A 21845-nucleotide genomic window follows, 5' to 3' on the forward strand; every position below is an offset into this window, starting at 1 on the left:
TGCTAGGAAACCTGATCAAGCATGATTGAAGCTTCAGGAAATTTGACGGAGAAAACAGCGATTTCAAGTGGGAACCCAAAAAAGTCAGATGATGGAAACCCTGAACTACTATGGGTTTGGAATTCAGCTGCTTCTCACGTGGGCAACTAACTGTGCTCCAGGCAAAGTTACAACAGGGATTTAATTGAGTTATTGATTTTCCCAGGTCATGTGTGGAGAGCTCAGGCATGTGAAAATGTGCATATGATGTGTATGCTTGCGGGGGGTGGGGGGGAAGTTTAGGGAGAAATACACATCAAAGTGTTCCGTTCGTTCATTCATCAGGTTATTACTTAGTTTGTGCCAGACCTTGGGCTATCTCAGAACTACAGCTGACAGCGTAGCAAGGGAGACAAACGAGCAAGACTAAAACGTTATGTTTAGTTTCTTCTTTTGCTGTTTTCCAAATGCGAACAAATATCTTCTCTAACAACCAAGGTTTTATTTTGAAAAACGCTTTCCCTGTTTATAGGCCAGATACTCTGCTGAGGACAGAGTCGGAAGGGAGGGCCTCTGAGTCCAATTTCAGAAGTCTCTCTCTTAGCTCCCAGGGAACCCACGGCACACTCTGTGGAGGCGTCTTGTATCCCACGGTGCGGCCGATCACAGGACATGCGACCCGGGGCACTGTAAGTTGAGGCTCTTCGACGTACTAAAGCCGCACGTTTCCTATACCAACCCGCGGACAGACTGCAAGATAGTTGGCCTGTTAGCGACGCTCTCACAGCCACCTTGAGAGGGACCCTATGAACTAGTAACGATTAGACTTCACACACTTAGGTCCGAGTCCAACGGACTTCTGTTACAGGAAACGGAAAGCCCTGGGATGGCTGGTGATTGGACGCGGAGCTGAAAGCGGAAGCCGGATGCCGGAAGCGGTGTTTGATGGCACCCGTGATGGCGGAGGCCGCCAGTGTGGCTGCCGAATCTCTCGGGGGCGGCAGGGCGCGGGCGGCGCGCACAGTATTGGATCAGGTGGTGCTCCCGGGTGAGGAGCTGCTGCTGCCAGAGCAGGAGGACGCAGACGTCCCTGGTGGTGCAGGGGAGAAACTGTTGCGCCTGAATGCGGGAGCGCGGTCGCGGGTGCGCGTGGTGTGCGGCCCAGGCTTGCGGCGCTGTGGGGACCGCCTGCTGGTCACCAAGTGCGGTCGTCTCCGCTACAAGGAGCCGGGCAGTGGCAGCGGCGGCGGTGTTTACTGGGTGGACTCGCAGCAGAAGCGGGTGAGCTGGGACTCCGGAAGGGTGATGCAGCCGGGAGAGTAATAGCTTCGCGCACGAAGAGCGCGAGAAGGCAGGGATGAAGCCCTGGAGCTCTCATTTGTTAAGGCTGCCTTAGAGCCACCGTAGTTTCGTGCCCACTTCTGTATCTTTAGGGGGACCGTGAACAATAGGAACACAGCCTGAGAAGGGCGACCCAGAGAGAAAGGCGTCTGGGGATCGCGAGTCATGGTGGTTGTCTTTTCAAAACCCCAGTGTTCAGGGAGCGGTAGGCTTGCCCTTGAGAATCTGAAAAGGCAGAACCAGGCTCAGCGAGTGGATGTCACAGGGAGTTACATTTTTCTTAGAACAGGTAAGGACTTTCATATAGGAAAAAACTGCCCAACAATGGAATGTGTTTCCTTAGTTGTAAGGATCCCTGTGACACTGGGTTTATACACAGAAGCTGTGGACTTACTGATAAGGATGCTGCAGAGGTATGGGATACTGGCTCAAATTAACAGGACTGTTAGACGCTGCAAACCAGCGAGTTTATTATTTTCTTTCATTAGAAGTGGCATATGATCAATTTCTTGTAAGATTTGTATTAATTTGTAAACTTGAATTTCAAAATATTCGCTAAATACCTCCTTAATGACAGTAAAAGACTTGCCGAAGTTATTTTCCCATGATATATCTTGTCACTCATGGCTGTTCCTCATTCTGTTTTCTTTGGTAGTATGTTCCAGTGAAAGGAGACCATGTGATTGGGATAGTGACAGCTAAATCTGGAGATATATTCAAAATTGATATCGGAGGGAGTGAGCCAGCTTCTTTGTCTTACTTGGCATTTGAAGGTGCAACTAAAAGAAACAGACCAAATGTGCAGGTAATAATGGGAGTCTGGTTTTAAAAGTAAGATAAACATTCATTCCCCACAACACTCACACATCCAAAAGGCTACCTAAATTGTCTCCAATGCATGACCCAGATCTCCCAGTATCTGTGTAATTGTCCTAGGTCCAAAGAGTTTCTTCTGATTCTCCAACTTCAGGACCAGAGCTTATTTTACATTTGTTACAATCGTCTTTGGAATGTTTTGTTTCTACTGAGTTGAAAGTTTATCACTGTTACCTCTTTTCTGTGTTGTGTCTATATATCCACTGGGCAAAGAAGTTAGCCATAGCTTGGAGAGGGAAAACAAGTGGTGCAAGTTGATATTATTAGCTACCCATCCATCCTGGTTGTAGGTCCTTGGACTTGACGGAGGAGTAATCTTGTTAGCTCAGATTTTCACTTTGGGTTTTTCAGGTAGCATAATTACACTTTATTCACCCAAGCCAGAAGTTTGGTAGTTCTTTGCCCCTTCTCATTCACTTCTCATGTGATTTTAGTTGCTTAAGCCTCCTTTCATCCTATTTGATTCTGTCTCTGATCTTTTGCATATCCACTCCTTTATCTCCACTTTGCAGGTTTAGGCTTTGGCTCCCTTTTGACTGGGCTCAGTCACCTCCCCATTAATCCCTGCTTCCACACTTTTGTGAGAGCTGACATTTTCAAACACTCCCTGTCTCAAAAAAAAAAAAAACAAAAAACAAACTTTGAAGCTTACAGAATCCCTGTACACTTCCTTAGACTCCAGGGATTTTCCCTTATCTATAATGATTTCATTCATACAGCCATGCTTGAACCACACCCTGAACACCACTGAATTCAGTTTCCTGCCCTTGTAGCTTTGTTTATGCCTTGATTACACTTTTCCCTCTCAACCTGGGGAACACATGCTCAGCCTTTGCAACCCAGGCTAAACATGACCAGCTCTGTAAAGCCATCCCTAGTCGTCACTTGTATCTTTGCTCCAGCACTTACTGGATTTAGCTTGAATGAAGTTTGTTTATATGTACATCCCTGCCGTCCTTCAAGACCAACTGCTTCTGAAAGGCAGAGAATGTTTTATTCCTTTCTAGTTCCTATAGTCACCAGCAAACAGTAGGTACTTAATGTTTTGTTAAGTGACCAGAACAAGTTCAGTCTCCATTTCCTCGGTTTCATAATTTTGAAGTTCAGCTCTGTGAAGTTTTAAAGTAAATCTTGCATGGAGAAGTATCGGTGAATTACCATTATTCCGTTTTGCTTTGAATAATTTGTATGCCAGGAGTTCCTTCCTCTGTCTATAAATCTATAATTGTAGTGCTAATAGAACTTTCTACAGTGATGCTATTTTATGTCTGTACTGACTAGTATGGTAGCCACTCACTTATAAGCACTTGAAATGTGGCAGTGTAAATAATGAACTTAATTTTAAATATATGACTTTAAGTAAGTTTAAATAACTACATGTGGGTACTGACTACCTACCATGTTGGGCAGTACAGTTCTACAAGATGTTCTCTGGCCTTGAAATGGCTCCTGGTCTGGGGATTTCCTGGTTGGTGAAAGGGGAGGGTATATGTTAATCCTTTGCACTCAGTGACATCTCGTAGGTCACCTACCAGCAACTCAGTCACACTTTTTTTTTTACAAAAAAGTGAAAAAGGAATCACTTAATATTAAATAGTATAGCATTGGAACCATTATTTTATTGTAATGTTACTTAGCTTATAATGGAATTTTGGAGAACTTATGAGAAAACTGAAGAACTTATGAGAAAAAAATTACAAGCTTATGTTTTTATTTTCTTTTTTTGAGTCTGAGTCTTATTCTGTCGCCTAAGCTGGAGTACAGTGGCACACTCACGTCTACTGCAGCCTTGACCTGCTGGGTTCAGGTGATCCTTCCACTTCAGCCTTCCAAGTAGCTGGAACTATAGGCATGTGCTACCATGCCCAGCTAATTTTTTGATTTATTGTAGAGATGAGGCCTCGCCATGTTGCCCAGGCCGATCTCGAACCCGTGGGCCCAGGCAATCCTCTCACCTCCACATCCCAAGTGCTAGGATTACAGGCATGAGCCACCACGCCTGGCTATCTTATACTTTTCTAACGTGTGGTAAAATGTGAAACAGTCACCAACATGCATTGCAGTTTAATTGATATATGTGCAGAGTAGTTTGTTTGACATCTTCCACCTGGTGTTTTTCTATTTCAGCAGGCAGTGCAGTCTCATTTTCCTCCCACATTAATATGCAATTTATTGTCCAGTATGTTGTTCGAAGATGATGTGGAAGGACACATTCTTGATTCCTGAAAACCACTTCTCTCAACTCATCAATCAGAAATTTGACAATTTTCAAAAAGGAAATAGGTTTTTTATTGTTTTTGACTGGAAAACTTCAAGGAAACATACATTTTTGAAAAACTTACACTTGCCTAAGTTTATCCTATGTAATCACCAGCAGTCTTTTTATGTTAACTGAGTGGGAACATCCAAGTGCAAAGGGTTAATTTTGTCTTCCTTCAAGACTCCAGAGTGACTAGGAATTCTACAGTGTAAGTCACAAAACTATAGGTGGTTGGCATTGCTGCCTGTGTGTAAGAGCCAATAGCAACATCTGTAGAATGGTTTGCTGAGAGGAAATGAGCTAGTTTTTAATATCGTTGTAGGTTGGAGATCTCATTTATGGCCAGTTTGTGGTTGCTAATAAAGATATGGAACCAGAGATGGTCTGTATTGACAGCTGTGGACGAGCCAATGGAATGGGTGTGATTGGACAAGATGGTCTGCTTTTTAAAGTGACTTTGGGCTTAATTAGAAAGTAAGTTCTGATGCTGGCTTGCCTGTCTTCTTTAATTTAAACTATACTTTCTTGGAAAGCTTATCTTTGGGATTTGGGTTTGGTAAACAACATCTGAATTTCTCAAGGTTAAAAATCAATATCCTCCTTAACACACTGGTAAACTCATGAACTTACTTATATCTAAATGTAATGTAATTGTCTCTACAATAAATCAAAAAATTAGCAGGGCGTGGTGTTGTGCACCTGTGGTTCCAGCTACTTGGAAGGCTGAGGCAGAAGGATTGCCTGAGCCCAGCAGGTCGAGGCTGCAGTGGCTGTGAGCTTGCCACTGCACTCCAGCCTGGGTGACAGAATGAGACTCCGAAAAAAAAAGTGCTCTGACAATCTAGAAAAATTTTATACATTTTTCGCAAAGAGGGAGTTTCTTTGTGTGGCATAATCTACCTTTGTGACTTCTGGTTTATCTTTGAAAAGTACAAAGCTTTTTGGATGAAAAGAGGCAGTGAATATCGTTGTGTGTCATGTTCTTGAAAAGATAGAGAACTACCCAGAAAAGCAATTTCCTTCTAAGAGTCAGGACACACCTTTACCACTTCATTAAATTTTATTTTCTTTCGTCTTCCCACCAGGCTTTTAGCTCCAGACTGTGAAATCATACAGGAAGTAGGAAAACTGTATCCACTGGAGATAGTATTTGGAATGAATGGAAGAATATGGGTTAAGGCAAAAACCATTCAGCAGACTTTAATTTTGGCAAACGTTTTAGAAGCTTGTGAGCACATGACATCAGATCAAAGAAAACAAATCTTTGCCAGGTTGGCAGAAAGTTGATACATGTGGACTTTTTAAATGGGTCAGTTGAGCCAAGAAACTATGGGTTTCCTGGGGGAAAACCTTTTTCAGGTGAACTTCTCCCTATTAAATCTTCAGAAGACAAGGTATGAATGTACATAATGTCTCAGATTCCTAAGTTAAATATTTTTATATGTAAGTTACTGGTTTTCACCCATGCTCTTGTGGGAAAGTCAAAACAAAATTACAATTTTTTTTTTTGTTCTGTACAATAAAGTTTACTAAAAAGTTGATACTATGGTTTATTTATTTGGCGTTAACTTCCTTAGTTTTGCTAGACTGCAGCTTCCATAATGAACTGGAAGCCAGCCCTAAAATAATTATTTTCTGATTATAATAGCAAAACATGTTCACCAAAGGAAATGTAGACTACATAAAAAGCATAAAGCAGCAAACAAAAGCCATCCATAATCCCCATTATTCAGTGTATATAAGAGTTAACAATTATCATGTGTTTATCATATACCAAGTATTGTTCTGAGTGTTTTGCATGGATTAATTCATTCGTAACTGCAAAAGACACTTATAGTTGAAGAAACTGAAGCACAAAATTGAACTTGGCCTACATTCTCGATGTGCATGTATGTTTTTCAGATTGGAATTATAGGATATGTTATATGTTGCTTTGTAATATTCTTTGTCCAAATAGCATATAAATTTCTTTCATAATTTATTAAAAAATTAGTTGTTGCATATTTCATTTTCATGTTATAGGATATGTTGAAAAAGTTCTTTCTTTTTTTTTTTTTAAATACAAAATAACATGATTTCTGAATCCAAATCTGGCCAAATCTTATTTTGGTAAAATCATTTCCGAAAGGCTAAACAAAAAACGACCTGCTCAGGTTCTGGATAAACAGGAGAGGTAAGTAATAAAGTTGGAAAGAAAATTCTTCCATGCTACTTTGTATATTAAGCAAAACCTTTATAGATAAAACGAAGACTAGCAGATGATCCAGATCAGTGGTTCTGGACCTCTTTGAGAATTATATAAGAGAGAACTGATTCCCTGAAGACTATCCATAGAAAGTTCTCCCTTTTAGAAGAAAGATTACAGAACTCAATAGGGCCAAAAGCATTGTGTACCCCTAAAGATGTTTTCTGAGGACTGGCCAGTTTTTAAATAATAAAAAGGATACATTTTTTGACTTAGCTGCCAGCTTAACTAGCAAATTAACTAATCCAAACTGGCAAGAGTAATTGAAACATATATCAAACTAGGATACGAGAAATAGGAGATTTGTATAGTAAGAGGTAGGCTACCTTAACATGCTCATGGGCCAGAATGTAACATTTTCTGGCTATATTCAAGTTAGACTTTATTAATACCGTTTTGCTTTACAATTTTATCTGTTAGTTACAGATATATGAAGTGAAGATATATAAATAATCTAGTCTGTATAAGTCTTAGGATGCAAAGAGTTTCACCTAAATTGTCCTGTTAGGATCCTACCATTAGGAAGAAAGAATCCATACTCAGAGCAAGGGAGAGAAAGAGCCACAAGAGGGAAAAAGTTGCCATGGGGACACAGAATAGGGATAGGTCAGGACAGACTGACCACAAAGCTTATGTACAGCATATTGAGATAGGAAAGAATGAGCATGATCAGAGAAGGCTGAGAAAGTCATACCTTTTTATGATGCCAGTTTAGTAAAATTAAACTCTTGGTATAATAATAGCTAATTAGTTAAACAATCTCCAAAGAGTTGGTCTTTCACAAACAGAGACAGATATACAAAAGTTGAATTAACACATCCAAAGCCATAGGTTCTGGGACTAATTACTTATTATGTAAACTTTAAAAAAATTTATCTGGGCACTTCCTGTGAGCCAGGCACTATAGAGCATAAAATGTGGTCCCTGTCACTAGTAGCTTATTGTGAAGATCCAAGAAGATGTCAAGTAAAGGCCAGTGTGTACCACTGCCACCCTCTGCCCTGCTCTTTGGTCAAGGCACCTCGAGTCCTTCACTTCAGGAGCTGCAATCTTTGGCTGCCTGTCATTCCACCAAGTTCCAAAGAACGTAGCCTTTTCCTGAGGAAACTCCTTTCTTCAAGGCTTCAGGCCAGTTGTGAGTCTCAAAGTATGTGGACAGGATATCAAACACTGTTAGAGAAGTGAACAGAAAACAGTGACCACAAAGGGGGAAAAAAAAGAACTGGTAAGTGACTAATGAAGAGAAAAGGATGTTTTAGAGTATTTCATTCAACAGTCTTATTCTGCATTGCACACTGTACTAGGTCCTAGAGGGAGAGAGGCAAAGACACAGGCCTTCAAGGACATAGCCTACACGGAGAGATAAAGCCTGTGAATGGACATATGTGCAACACAGAGAAGCACAGTAAAGTGGGAACACAAAGGAGGGCCCTGACATGGCCTGGGATGGGGAGGGAATGAGGCAGGATCCTCCTGAAAAACCTGAAGAACGAACAGAAACTCATTGGTCAGTGTTGAAGGCATGACATTGTAGGTCAAGAGGATAGTTTAATCTATCTTTAACATAATTGGGGATGAGAAAGAAAATGAAGAATGCCTCTCATGTCTCTTCACTGTAACAGAATACCTGGCACAAAATGCATGCAATAAAGTCTAAGCACATTAGTCACAGAGGAGACTTATTCAAGGGCCACTTAACTACAGTGCAAGGCAGCAGCACCAGAACTAATGCATGCTGGATGGGGGCCACGTGAGCTGTACCTTGATTGATGGCCAATATCTGTGAATGATAGTTTTTTCCATTCTGGCATTTGACCATGTATTCCTGGATTGGTAAGCGGGCTGTCCTGACAGAGTATTCCCAGGCCTTTTGCAACGTCACCTTCTGTAAGTTACAGTTAAAAGTTTTTCTTATTATAAAAATTATACACAAATATTTTCTCATTGTAATATGCATAACCAATTGTGAGAATACCTACTTACCTCCTATTTTGATCTGTAATCATAAAGGATAAACACAGTAAAATTAGCCTGTGGTAGACTGGAGGAAACTGCAGATAATGAAGAGTAATTATTCCAAATAAGGAAGGGCTTATGTGGCAACATCTCCCTTTTGTAGGGGGGTCTCTTACTCACAGCCCTCCACTCACTAGCACTTACAACCAACAGGGAAATAAGCAAAAGAGGCACATGTACAGCCACAATCGGTATCAGAAGGCCCAAGCAGCTGATCAGAGAACACTCCTGCCCCTAACTCAGTAAGACCCAATTCTGGATGTCAGGAACTTCCAGCTCATTGCCAAATGGCAGCAGCAAGTCAGAAAAGAGAGAATTCAAGACAAGTACACCATTGTAACAAGTGGCTCTACAACAGGGTATGAGAATAGATAGCCCAATTAAAGGAAAGGCAGAAAGAAGTCCAAGAACTCAAAAAGTCCAACAATTTGAGGTCATTTAGTCAGAGTACAGAAACTGATGTCCCTGAGTCATGAACCAAAACTTAAATTATATTCATTACTTTGTAAGAAGCACAGGAAAGATTTTCTACCTTTCTAAGTTTCAGGAGAAAGGTTTAGATTACTGAGGTAATTAACATGCTCAGGTTTGGAAGGGGTCTCCATAGTGTTAACTATCCCACTCTAGTCACTCAACCAATGTTTGTCTACCTTCTATGACTTCTCTCCCAAGTGGCCATGTGGCCTCTCAATGGACAACTCTTGTGACAGGGAACTAATACATCCCGGGGCAACTCATTCCAACTTTAACAGTACTGGTTGACAGAAAATTCTTCTTGATATTGAGCCAAGTTTTCTGTTTTCTCTGAGGCTTTGGCTTATTCATCTAGTTCTAGTATCCCAAGGCCACACTGCGCAAGTAAAATCACCCTTCCACAAGATGACCACTCAGCTCCTTGAAGGCAGTGATCATGTCCCTGTGAATCCTCTGGTCTGCACACTATCTCAGTTCTCTTAATTCTTTGATTATGACTTAGCTTCAAGTCCCATTATTCAGGGCAAGCTCTTCTGAACTTGTTCTAGCTAGTCAATGTTCTTTCATTTATGGTCCCATAACTGACTGGCCACCCTGAGTGTGGTTTAACCGAATGGAACAGTGTGAAACAGGCCTAGCGCCTTTCTGTTCTGACACTGGATTACCTGCCTCTCAGACTCACATGAGACCTTATTCCAAGAGAGTACTTCCAAAAATGTTTTAAGTGATGCAACTCAGATGGGACAAGGGTACAGCTACTCAAAGGACTTCTGTGAAAAGATAACACTTCTTTGTATATATGAGGTATCATATACTTGTTATTATAAAGTCTTATTCCTTTATAATGACTTTGAACTAGTGTACAGAATTCAAAGTTAGCAGGATATTTGGAAGCTGTCCTGGAATACTTACATTTTAGTTTCTGTTCTCTGCACATTTTAAGAGAAAATGACTCTTCTTGAAGAAATGTTTTTAGTTTATTTCTGTGAAGAAGCCAAATTCTTCAATAACACCAACAAGTTCTATGTACCTGACAAATCTCTGTGCCAGTTATTTTTCAGTTTAAGTTTTAGCTCACTGACCTTCTGCTCTTTACTGCCTCAAAAAAGGGGCTGTCACCCTGCTGCAGGAGAGCTCACAGGGTAAGCAGTGACCCTGTACTCTGTTATAAGGCTAACTTCTTCCCTCTAAATTCTTTATTTTGAGGTATTTTGAACCTAAGAAAAGTTCAAAGAATAATTCAATCAATATTCATTCCTACCATCTAGATTCACCAGTTAACTTTTTATAAAATTAGCTTTTTGCTTTCTGCATATAAATACATATTTTGTGGAACCATTTGAAAGTAAGCTACAGACATCATAATGCTCCACTACATACTTAAGCATGCATCTAAGAACAATGAAATTCTCCTATTCTAAGAAATTTTTCAATAATTCCATAGTTTCACTTAATACAACCTATGTAAAAAATCTCCCCAACTTTTCTCCCCAATTTTTTTTTTTTTTTTTGAGTTGGAGTCTCACTCTGTCGCCCAGGCTGGAGTGCAGTAGCACACTCATGGCCACCACAGCCTTGCTTTGCTGGGCTCAGGTGACCTTTCCACCTTAGCCTTCCAAGTAGCTGGAACTACAGGCACACGCCACCACGCCCGGCTAATTTTTTGATTTATTGTAGAGATGAGGTCTCGCCAAGTTGCCCAGGCTGGTCTCAAACTCGTGGGTTCAGGTAATCCTCTCACCTCGGCCTCCCAAAGTGCTGGGATTATAGGTGTGAGCCACCGTGCCTGGCCTCCAAAATATTTTTTATAAAGCTCTCCTCCCAATACAGAATCCAATTGAACTTAAGTACTGCATTTGGCTATTTTTTTAAACCTTTTAAAATCTACAATTACTCCCTCTGTCTATTTTAGTTTCTGTTACATCAATCTTTTCAAAAGTCCAGTCCAGTTGTCTTGCAGAATGTCCCATATTCTGAATCTAATTACTTCCTCATGATTAAATTCAGTTTAAATATTTTCTGGCAAGAATATGTCACAGGTGAGATTCTACCACATCACAAGGTACAGACTGTGCCTCCACTGATGATGTTAAGTTTGATCAAGTTTGGCTAAGATGGTAACCATTAGACTACTTCATTGTAATAATATATTTTTGTCTTTGTTATCTGTAGTGTGATACTTTGAGACCATGTAAATAGCTAGTTTCTCCACAACCTCTGAATCAACTGTCTGAATCAATTATTATACTGGGAGTGACAAAATGATAATTTTCTAATTCTATTATGCATTCCTCATTTATTAGCTAGCATTCTTCTGTAAGATCCCCCCATCCCACTCATTTTTTAGATGTTCACTCTGGAGTCATGGAACATTAATGTTTTTAAAATAAATGCAATTAAATTAACCTATCATCTGTGTTAAATATGTGTGCATCTCATAAATATATGAAAAAAAATCCACATATATATAAAATGTACCCACAAATACATACTTGTGTGCTCATATGCTATAAGGAGGAACCCAAGAAAACTCAGAATTTTTTGGAGGGCAGGACCCTTGTAGTATACTCAGAATTTGTTCCTCCGGGTCAAATGGTCAACCAAAGTTTTCATCTGAAGTTTTGAGAAGGCTGCGTCACAATTTGCGGAAGAAATATCCCAAGTTGTGGCAAACATGACAACATACCTGCCCACACCACACTGAGTATTCAGCAGTTTTTGATCCCAAACAGCATGATCCTCATGCCTTACCCTCCCTGTTCACCCTACCTCCCCCCAAGTGACTTTTTTTGTTGTTTCCCTAGATGAAAAAGCCTTCAAAGGGAAAAATTTTGCCAACGTGGAAGAGGTGCAAAAAAAAGCGGCAGAAACACCAAAAGGTATCAAAATTGACGAGCTCAAAAACTATCTTGAGCAGTGGAAAAGGCGTCTTGATAGGGGTATTGCATCAAACAGAGAGTATTATGAAGGGGACTGAAGTTTAAACATGTAAGAATAAGTATACAATTTTTATAAATAAATTCCAAGGTTTTTTTAGTTCTTCTCGTATATCAAGAAAGATACACAAGAAAACTCAACAGTGGTTGCCTCAGGGGAGGGGAGTGGAGGACAAAGGTAGGAAAGAGGCTTATTTTTCACTACTCTTTTGCACATTTAACTCATATCATTATTTAACATATTAGTTATAGTCTATTTAGGAAATATAAGCAAATAAAATTATCTCAACAAATATTTGTATAATATAAATATACTTCAAAACTCTACTGATACTCCAATTATTCCTGTAAAATTCCAGCAAAAGAAATCTGGACAATTCTATGAGTCTGAGGTTTTGGGATAAGACTGTGTCAAGAGGGAGGTCAGCTGAGAAGGAGCAAACTACTCTCTCTCAAAGGACAAACAGCTGGCAGGAACTTTGAGTCAACGCTTACTTAGTCAAGATCAGAGTTATTCTTGCAGAACGGAGGAGAGGAGAGAACAAAGTGGCCCAACAATGACTGTATATATAACTACCAAACAGTGCCCATTCCAATTTCTGACTCTTGATTCTGTCAGGTTCAGGACTGTTGTCATTGCTAATGAGGTGATAGGGAATTTCACAAGCAGAAGGTCCAGCCTGGGGGAAATGGGCTCTTTCTTCCTGTTGCCTCTGAGTCCTTAGGCCCTCTGGATGAGATTAGAACAGGGCAAATGCCTCTAAAAAGTAAGCGCTACTTTTCAAAATACAGATGCTGGGACTGAAATGTGTACTTACCTTTTGAATGCTTTCATCCACAAGTCCACCAAGGATGTAAACTTTGTTTAGATCAACATCTTCAAGAGCTAATAAAAAAAAGGAAGGCTACTGAGTTCAAATCTGTTTTATAATTTCTAAAACCAAAGAAAGCAAAAGGAAAGAATAAGTAACAATAAAAGTTGAAACTTAATGAACAGAAAACAAAAGCCACATTGGCTCAACAAAGGCAAAAGTTAATTCTCTGAAATGACAAATAAAATAGACAAACTGTTAGCATATCTAATCAAGAAGAAAGGTAGTAGACCCAAATCAACATTGGATTCACAAAGGAAATAAAATTAAAACTACAGAAGAATGTGAAATAATCTGAAGAAAATGCCGTATCAACTTAATACAAATACATCTGAAAATATGTGAAATGGGTAACTTTTTAGGAAAAATCTAATGTATATATTTTTCTAATATCTATATCTATATACATTTTATATATATGTATATATATCTAACATTGATCCAAGAAGAACGAATAGGGCAGCTGGCCAGGGAAACTGGGAAGGACTGTTAGGCAGCACCGGAGATCCAGATGAGGATGAAAACCTAAATCTGTACAGCTATGTACCCTGGTAGGACATATACAAAGTGAGGTACTTTCCCATAAGAGGAGGGCAACTCATGTTCACTCCTTTTTTTGGACAGGGGGAGAATACTCCTTGAGTGGCTTTAATACATTCTGCCATGGGAAATAATGAACAAAGGGCTACACGAATCCATGTAGCAAAGTACATACCATGTTCTGAGTCAGGAGTCAGGTATACAAGGGTTTCCAGAGGAAATAAACTAAAGCAGTCTTCTTCCATTATGTCTAGCTGGAAAATGCAAGGAGTCCAATGTAGTAGGAACTAGGTTAAAGCAACTCATAATTCAATAACTAGTTACCAGGCTTCTAGTCTCTATAAGGCATGGCTCTGGGTATATCAAGGGGCTGCATGTCTGACAGTGTCTTCTCAGAAAGTGCTGAGTCAGGAGGGAAAGTAGAAAGACACAAATGTTCAAACCTATGAAATGATATAGAAGAGACATGGGGTTCTAACAATGGTACAGGGAGCATGTCCCAGGACTCCAGACAAGAGAGTAGAGCAATACCAGGGATGACCTTCTGGTTAAGTGAATGCTGGAGTTGGGTTTCTAAAAGAACTGAGACTGACACATAAGAGAAGAATTCAAAGCAAGGGGAATCACCTAAGAAAGGCTAGAAGACAGGAAAGCAAAGGCAAAGGAACTATGTGGCCCTGTAAGAGGGTCTGTTTGGCTTATGTACAGAAATCATTTAAAAAAAAAAAAAAAGCACAGAGCTGAAAATGGCTGCACTACAGGAAAGATTATTAAGACAAAATAGCAGCAAAACAACCAGGTGTGCTGTACCACACAGTGCACCTTTCACATTCATCACTTCTGTGGACCTCCCTGGTAAGGGCCACAACTGCTCAGTCTTAGCTACATAGTGCAAACACATAGAGCATTTTTAGAAACATCTCTTAGAAACTGATCTGGATTCTCACCTGTGTATTGATCACTGCATTTATGAGATCCCAGAGAAATAATTAAAAAGTACTTAATACTCCCTAAAACTCATCTTAAATTCACATTACTTCTAAAAGGATTCTTGCTCTTCCTCCAAAACTCATGTTTCTTAATTTGTCACTATGAAGAACAAGAAAGGAGTCATAGCATTTTCCAAAAATTGTTCCTGGAGTACACAGCATAATATATACAGGATACAAAATATAGTCCTAGACACCAGTAACATTAGTTTGCCAGTGCAGTCAGAGAAAAAATTTTAAATGTAAGAACTAATGAGAGATTCTGAATTTTTAAAGACTGCAATAGTAAAAACATATAATTTATATACACATTACATCAAACTATGAAAAAGTGAAGAGAAAATTTATTATTACTCCACAATCACTTTTGGACAATCCAAAAAATATGCAAAGGCAGACTTACCAGATAACTAGAAAATCCATCATTCATCCTCAAACACTCTTCATACAGGGGACTGTCTGTTGTGAACCCAGTGAGGCAGATCCAAAATGGCCTGTCAGCTTTTTTGTTTGAACCATATAACCTTCGGATCTGTCCAGCCAGTCTACTTAATTCCTTTAAAGAAATAAGGACAACTCAGGGTAGAAATACACAACTCACTCTAAACTCATTTTCAATAAATGGCTACACATTAAATCCACTGAATACTACTCCAGAAAATCTCATTAACCAGGCATACGTGCATGTGTTACACTCTATGGTGTCATATCTTACAAGAAAAAGTTAATGATACCAGCCCAGAAATAGTGAGTTAGTGAAAAAAACCGAGATTCTCCTTCCTGCTGGCCATTGCAGTTATATATTTAATATAATATATGAAATTGCTATTTTCGCTTTTATCTAAAATCTTACCATGTGATATTTACTATTTAAGAGCTTAGATTACTATACAGAAATTTTTAGCCCATCAGATAAATTTGGCACCTTCTTCTTAACTCCAGGAGAAACAATAGAGCTAGAAGTTTTAACTTTTCACCCTGATTCAGAGACAATGCTCTTACATAGTTTTACAAACTAGCCTGATTTGTTTGGTACAGAAAACAAAGCTTCAGGTTTGATTCAATCTGATTATCTCAATTCATATAAACAGTAGAGAATTCTAGGTTGACCTTTTCAGAGGGTTAGAGTCAGAGGTTTCATGTAAGAACCCCAGATCTACAGTTTTCCTAATTTATTGGAAAACACGCAAACACTAGTACATATAAGAAACATCTGAAGCCGGGCTCGGTGGCTCAGCCTGTAATCCCACGCCTTGGGAGGCTGAGGTGAGTGGATTGCCTGAGCCCGTGGGTTCGAGACCCGCCTGGGCAACTTGGTGAGACCTCATCTCTACAATAAATCAAAAAACTTAGCCGGGTGTGATAGCATGTGCCTGTAGTTCCAGCTACTTGGAAGGCTGAGGCAGAAGGATCGCCAGAGCCCCAGCAGGTCGAGGCTGTGGTGGCCTGCACTCCAGTCTGGGCGACAGAGTGAGACTCCAACTCAAAAAAAAAAGAAAAAGAAAAAGAAACATCTGAAAATAGAGAGATTTGTTTAAAATTCACATACTGTGATGTGAGGCCTAAAATTGAGGCCCAACATTATATGCTGCCTTGACTTCTGGAGAGATAGAGAGGACCTCAAATAGCCTAACTGCAGTTCCCTTCTCAACTCTGTTTCCATAGGTAAGATGCCCCAGCTAAAAAAAACACCCTTTTATCAAGGGTCCAAGGCATAGTTCCTGTTTATCCTTAAGTCGTGAGTTTTGGTTCCCTGCCAACCTAAGGAATTAACCTATAAACCAATCACATCCTCCTTTGGGAACCAGGGAGCACCTCATCTTCTTGATACCACCAAACCCACCTCTCACAGCCCCTGGTTGTTCATTCTGTTCTTCATTACAATCCCCAAGTGGCCTTGTGTGGTATACATTATCTTCTGCCTCTAGGCTGTGAGTACATGAGACTTATAAATTACTGTCAACTGCATTTGTCCAGTGTCAGGTGTCATGCATTTAGCCATTCCTAGAACCCCCGGGTGGGAATCCCTCCCTCACCAATGGGGTGAATGAGAAGCAATTAAAACACATACACTGCAAGATGACCTTCCTCAGGTAGCCTCCCCACAACATGCTAAGGCAAATATCCCTCTTCCCAGCACAAGGCCAAAGATTTAGTGTCTGGGGAACTGAACCTGAAAGATTCCACCCAGACTAGGGACACCATGAATAGAGGTAAAGGCACTGGGCTCAAAACAGAGGACAGGGTAAAAATTTGCAAACTAAACCAAAAGATTCGATTTCAGATTCTTTACAACAGCCAAGGGAACTTAGTAGTCCAGTGTAGAAAATCAAACATTGTGCTAGTTTACTAAAGAATCACAGAAGCTGGAGTTGGCCTTATTCTTCATGAAAGCTGCAATTGGACCTCCCCCATGCGAGCAGGAATTCTGGGCTTAGTAGATGTTCTACCTTTTTTGACATGTGGTGGGTCATACTCAAATCGATACACAGTCTTGGTCCTGAGTGTTTGGCTTCCAAGAGTTTCTCTTTGGTTAAAGCTCTCAGAAATCGTTTGCTGTGCTGTGGGCAGATACCTAGAGCAGAAATACCAGAAAGAAAAGTGGAAAACCAGAGGAATAAATATTCTGTAAAAAACAAATCTCCCTCGCCAGGTGAGTACTTTTTGCATATAACAAGAAACTTATCAAAAAATTAGCTGGGCATGGTGATGCAAGCCTGTAGTCCAAGCTACTTGGGAGGCTGAGGCAGAAGGCTTGCCTAAGTCCAGGAAGTCAAGGCTGCAGTGAGCCATGATTGTGCCACTGCATTCTAGCCTGGGCAACAGAGTAAGACCTTGACTCAAAAAAAGAGAACCAGCCAGGCGCAGTGGCTCATACCTATAATCCCAGCACTTTGGGAGGCTGAGGCGAGAGGATTACCTGAGCCCATGGGTTCGAGACCAGCGTGGGCAACTTGGCGAGGCCTCATCTCTATAATAAATCAAAAAAATCAGCCAGGCATGGTGGCGTGTGTCTGTAGTTCCAGCTACTTGGAAGGCTGAGGCAGAAGGATCACCTGAGCCCAGCAGGTCAAGGCTGCAGTCGCCATCAGCGAGCATGCCACTGCACTCCAGCTTGGGAGACAGAGTGAGATTCCAACTCAAAAAAAACAAAAACAAAACGAAGAGAAACTTGATAGTTGTGCAAAGTATCTATTCATCAGGAGGTTTACATATAGCAGAATGGTGAGGAATATGGGCTCTGGAATACACAGCTGGGTTTAAATACAAGTTCAGTTTGTTCATTAGCTGAATTAGCTTATGTTACTTAATTTTTTCTGAGACTCAGTCTCTTCACCTACAAAATGGAAATAACAGTAGTTTCTCTCTATTGAGGTAATCCAAGTAGAATTCTTAGAATGGAACCTAGAGCATAGCACTAAATAAACGTTATCTGTCGCTGGTATCATTCCTTCTACTCTGAGCTTATAAACACATATGTTCACTAGACAACTTACACTGAAAAAAAAGCCTTAATTTTTCCTTTCTTTGATGTTTTGATTCCCAAGAAAATAGGACAGTGGGTCCTACCTCCCAGATTTTTTTTTTACTTAAATAAAATTCCTATTCTCCTAGGTACATAAAGACATCAGTTTGCTAGAAAATAATTATAATTAGACCAGCAATCTCCATTTATTGTTACCTGGATTTTCTGCATGATTGGCTTTTCTTCTTTCTTTTTCTTGCTTTCTTTTGCTCTTCTTTGCTGCAACTATCTTTTCCCAGTGTCTCTGTTTTCTTTGGACATTTTTCTTATGTTATCCAGAAAACAAAATTGATTGAGAACTTCATAAGCACCAAAAAGGAAAATGAACATTAGAAACAGTTACTTATTTTTTTCATTTACATATAAAGTTAGGAGGAAAAAAGGATATTAGTCTTAAAAACAAACCTAGACTGGACTACCGTATTTAGAGAAAACAGAGGCCCAGAAAGAGATGTAACCTGCTCAAGGTCACAGTAAGTTCATTAGGGACAGGGCCTCAAGTAGAGTTTAGATTTCCAGACCCTTCTGAGGTATATAAAAAATTCCTTTTGAATTTTTATTTCCTTTTCCTATTACTCAAATGAAACTAAAACTTTAAACCCATTAGAGAAAAATTAATTTGTCACTACAATACATACAGCTCATTCCCAGTCTTTCTTTTTATTACAAACATCCACCCTTAGGTCATTCCATCAGTCAACCCCATGGCCAGGCAACTCACTGCACTCACCGAGCACCATGCTGCACTGCCTGTGGGCAGGGTCTCCCTTTCCTGGTGCTCACATTCCATATCAATCTGCAGAAGCTGGAAGCTTTCAGAGATTCCATCTTCACCTGTGTCCTCCAGGACGCCTTCTTGCATCTGCAGCACAGGTGACTCTGTTTTTTGAGCACTTTCTTCCAGTTTACAGTCCATGTGCTTAGTCATCTGTCCTTTCAGCTAGATAGGAAAAAGGCACAATTATGTGAACTATTGCATTAGTTCACATACACAGGTATTTCCCTATATCTAAGTGACAAATAGTGTTACTGTATGACTGAAGGCTCAGAAGTGTGTAAAATACTGATCCAAATTTATTGAACTGAAAAAAACATGTGTCTTCCAGAGAAATAATTCTGCAGAGAAGCAGCTCAGTAGTAAGAAAGCCAAGTACACTTAGTGGACAAGCACAACTCCTGACATCTTCAGGCAATCAGTGATTATCTGGTTACTGCACTGACACAGGTAACCAATTTACTGTGTACTTTGAAATGCATTGTTATGATTTGAGGGTAGAGGTTGCAAAAACCACCTCACCTCCCCATTGTTTGAAATAATTTATTTTCAAAATCACTCCTTTAGCAAATATTTATTGAGCACCTAGCACAGGTAAGGTACAGTACTAGAAACATCCTAGGAGGATGATGAGCTAATCAAAATATATGGTAGAGTGGCAGGAAAACAATCACAGGTTCTTCTAAGTTATTGGTGATGTATGAGAATTAGTTTTTTCAAACTATGTATTCCTTCCGCCAACTCAGTTGAGTATTACTGTAGCAGAATGCCACAGTCACCAGTGAGAATGCATAATCCCTCAGGAGTGTTGAGGTTGAAAAATATGGACAAGCACTGTTATAGAACACCTAACAAATGATATCATAATTGCAAAGTGGCGTTCAAAATATCAGAAAGATGTGAGCTAGAAATGCTCTAGTCTACAGTCAAGAGACATAGACCAAGGGTGCGGTGACCATTTTCCATGGCTGGTCCTCTAAGTCCAGTTACTACCACAATTCTAAGAAAAATATATCTTTAAGAATGTAAATCTATGTAATATGACTCAGGTATATGGCAAAAAAAAAGTATAATGAAAAGTAATGATCCTCACTCCTACTCCTTCTACCTTCTTAACCATTTTTAGTTCTTTTGGTAATTAACTCCTTAACCTGAAATCATATGCTTACATCATTATTTTGTGATTTGAATTTACTAACTACCTATGAAATAGTAAAATTCAATCATTTAAATCTTCAATCTGAGAAAGCTGGCAGAAAAAATAAACACTTCACCTATTAACTCTTTGTTAACTATCTTGATCTTTATATTATCTTGTAAACATTTTAAGGGTATAGTTCAGTGAACAAGTGTGTGTGGATATATACCAGTTTAATGAGTTTTGACAATGCATAGGGCCTGTGTTACCACTCCCTCCTAACATGGAACATTACCATCATTCCACAAAGTTTCACTTCCTTTCTACTTTCCAAATCAATTTCCATTCTATTCTTACAACCTGCCACAGGCAGCCACTGTTGTTTCCTGTAAACATACATTAATTATACCTATTGTAAAACTTCAAACAGATTCAAAAAGTATGGATCTTTAAAACTTGACTCCATCCCCCCAATATGATGTTTTTAAGATTTATACAAGTTGTTGCATGTTGAATGAATAGCAGTCCATTGTATGAATACACCACAACTTATTACTGTCCTGTTGATGGGCATTTGAGATTTTTCCAGCTTGAGAATATTATGAATAAAGCTGCTAAAAATATTCTCATACAAGTGTTTTTGTGGACATGTTTTCACTTGTTAGCTAAGTACTAAGAGAATTGCTGGGTCATAGGTGTATATTTAACTTATAAGAAACTGTCATCAGTTTCCCAAAGTACTGGACCATTTTGCACCACCTGCCAGCCAATGTATGAGAGTTCGGGATATTACACATCATCACAAACACCTGGGGACCCCTGTGCAGATTTCTGTAACTACACAGCTCCCTCCTAGCCAATACCCTGCTCCACAAATTTCAGTCATCTCAGTGACCCTAAATTAAAATCTGTTTCCTCCAAGCAAGGATGCTGCAGCACTCCGTATGGGCTTGATGTCACTGTGCAGTGGTTTGAAAAGTGCCCTAGGCAGAATGCCAGGGTAACTATGGGGCTTAGTTTGTGTGTTTTTCTCTCAAAGTTTACAGCCTAGTCCTGCCTATTGCTCAGTACCTGAAAACAACTTCATATAGTCTGTCCAGTTTTATAAGTACAATAGCCATTCCTATCATGACAATTACCAGAAGTCATCTTTATTACTTTTACGAATATTTTTATACTTCTATTTCTTGTTCAACATCATTATATAGTATTTCTGAGTCCCCATTATGTTAGGCTGTAAATATAAACACGCTTAATTACTATCTTTCCCCCCTTTAATTTTCCAACTGTGGTAAGTGGAGCCCTTAATTTTACATGGTCAAGGCAGGTTTTACATTTTGTTCTACCATTACAATTAAGCCTTCTGTGCTTTGTCTATTCTCGTTTCTAAAATTTCTAAACCTATAAACTGCATTTATATTATAACTCCATAAATACCATTCACTGTAGAGATGGTTAGTGTCCTAGAATTACATTTTCTTTTCCAGTGTTTTGACACTTAAGCTTAGAAAACATTTCTGGTGTTGAGGTCATAATGCTTTTTTTTCCTTGTACTCCATCAAATACTTAAAACTGTACCAAATTTTAAGTGGAAAAATAACAATCTAAGGATTCAATCACACTTCCCATTTTGCCACTTGTGAATGGTAGAACAATAGCCGGAACATTTAACTCTGGGATAGATTGTCTCTACGAGATGGGAAAAACCAACTCACAGGATGGCTGTAAGGACTAGATACATTTCATTTACCTTATATAAAACAAGTACTTATGAAATACTGGCTGTTGTTACCAATATTCAAAGCATTTCCAGTGTTTTCTTACACTTTTTCTTTTTTTTTGAGTTGGAGTCACACTCTGTCGCCCAGACTGAAGTGC

General features: G+C 39.6%; 2 protein-coding genes across 8 annotated transcripts; one reads left to right on the forward strand and one right to left on the reverse strand.

Moving 5' to 3' along the window:
* Positions 1 to 898: 898 nt before the first annotated feature.
* Positions 899 to 10798, forward strand: EXOSC3 (exosome component 3). Of its 3 annotated transcripts, XM_021707044.1 has the most exons (5): positions 899 to 1260; positions 1976 to 2125; positions 4779 to 4930; positions 5542 to 5765; positions 10712 to 10798. In XM_021707044.1, the coding sequence occupies exons 1-4, from the start codon at positions 925 to 927 to the stop codon at positions 5741 to 5743; spliced, it is 840 nt and encodes a 279-aa protein (XP_021562719.1). In that variant the 5' UTR covers positions 899 to 924; the 3' UTR covers positions 5744 to 5765; positions 10712 to 10798. The 3 variants fall into 3 exon arrangements, with proteins under 3 accessions (XP_021562719.1, XP_008072331.1, XP_008072332.1); XM_008074140.1 differs by lacking the exon at positions 10712 to 10798 and having other exon boundaries at positions 5542 to 5997; XM_008074141.1 differs by lacking the exons at positions 4779 to 4930; positions 10712 to 10798 and having other exon boundaries at positions 917 to 1260; positions 5542 to 5997.
* On the reverse strand, positions 7388 to 18999 carry TRMT10B (tRNA methyltransferase 10B). 5 transcript variants are annotated; one of them, XM_008074135.2, is made up of 8 exons: positions 18785 to 18993; positions 18211 to 18319; positions 16979 to 17103; positions 14932 to 15084; positions 13715 to 13793; positions 12946 to 13013; positions 8463 to 8586; positions 7388 to 7871 (listed from the first exon to the last, which is right to left on the reverse strand). In XM_008074135.2, exons 1-8 carry the CDS (start codon positions 18980 to 18982, stop codon positions 7765 to 7767), a joined length of 963 nt encoding a protein of 320 aa, XP_008072326.2. In that variant the 5' UTR covers positions 18983 to 18993; the 3' UTR covers positions 7388 to 7764. The 5 variants fall into 5 exon arrangements, with proteins under 5 accessions (XP_008072326.2, XP_008072330.1, XP_008072327.1 ...); XM_008074139.2 differs by lacking the exon at positions 14932 to 15084 and having other exon boundaries at positions 7388 to 7842; positions 8452 to 8586; positions 13715 to 13789; positions 18785 to 18999; XM_008074136.1 differs by lacking the exon at positions 14932 to 15084 and having other exon boundaries at positions 7388 to 7842; positions 8452 to 8586; positions 18785 to 18970.
* Positions 19000 to 21845: the final 2846 nt, after the last annotated feature.

This window comes from Carlito syrichta, unplaced genomic scaffold (assembly GCF_000164805.1).
Source record: "Carlito syrichta isolate Samal-C Ts95f unplaced genomic scaffold, Tarsius_syrichta-2.0.1 Scaffold316346, whole genome shotgun sequence".
Lineage (NCBI taxonomy): Eukaryota > Metazoa > Chordata > Mammalia > Primates > Tarsiidae > Carlito > Carlito syrichta.

What these genes read in the sequence shown, in the direction of transcription:
- EXOSC3 (XM_021707044.1), top strand. Translation starts at nt 925, where the DNA reads ATGGCACCCGTGATGGCGGAGGCCGCCAGTGTGGCTGCCGAATCTCTC. An exon ending in TGGACTCGCAGCAGAAGCGG is followed by an intron (nt 1,261 to 1,975) that starts GTGAGCTGGGAC and finishes TTTCTTTGGTAG; the next exon opens with TATGTTCCAGTGAAAGGAGA. An exon ending in GAAACAGACCAAATGTGCAG is followed by an intron (nt 2,126 to 4,778) that starts GTAATAATGGGA and finishes ATATCGTTGTAG; the next exon opens with GTTGGAGATCTCATTTATGG.
- TRMT10B (XM_008074135.2), bottom strand. Translation starts at nt 18,982, where the DNA reads ATGACTAAGCACATGGACTGTAAACTGGAAGAAAGTGCTCAAAAAACA. An exon ending in CCCACCACATGTCAAAAAAG is followed by an intron (nt 15,085 to 16,978) that starts GTAGAACATCTA and finishes ATTTCTTTAAAG; the next exon opens with GAATTAAGTAGACTGGCTGG. An exon ending in ATGGATTTTCTAGTTATCTG is followed by an intron (nt 13,794 to 14,931) that starts GTAAGTCTGCCT and finishes TGCATTTTCCAG; the next exon opens with CTAGACATAATGGAAGAAGA.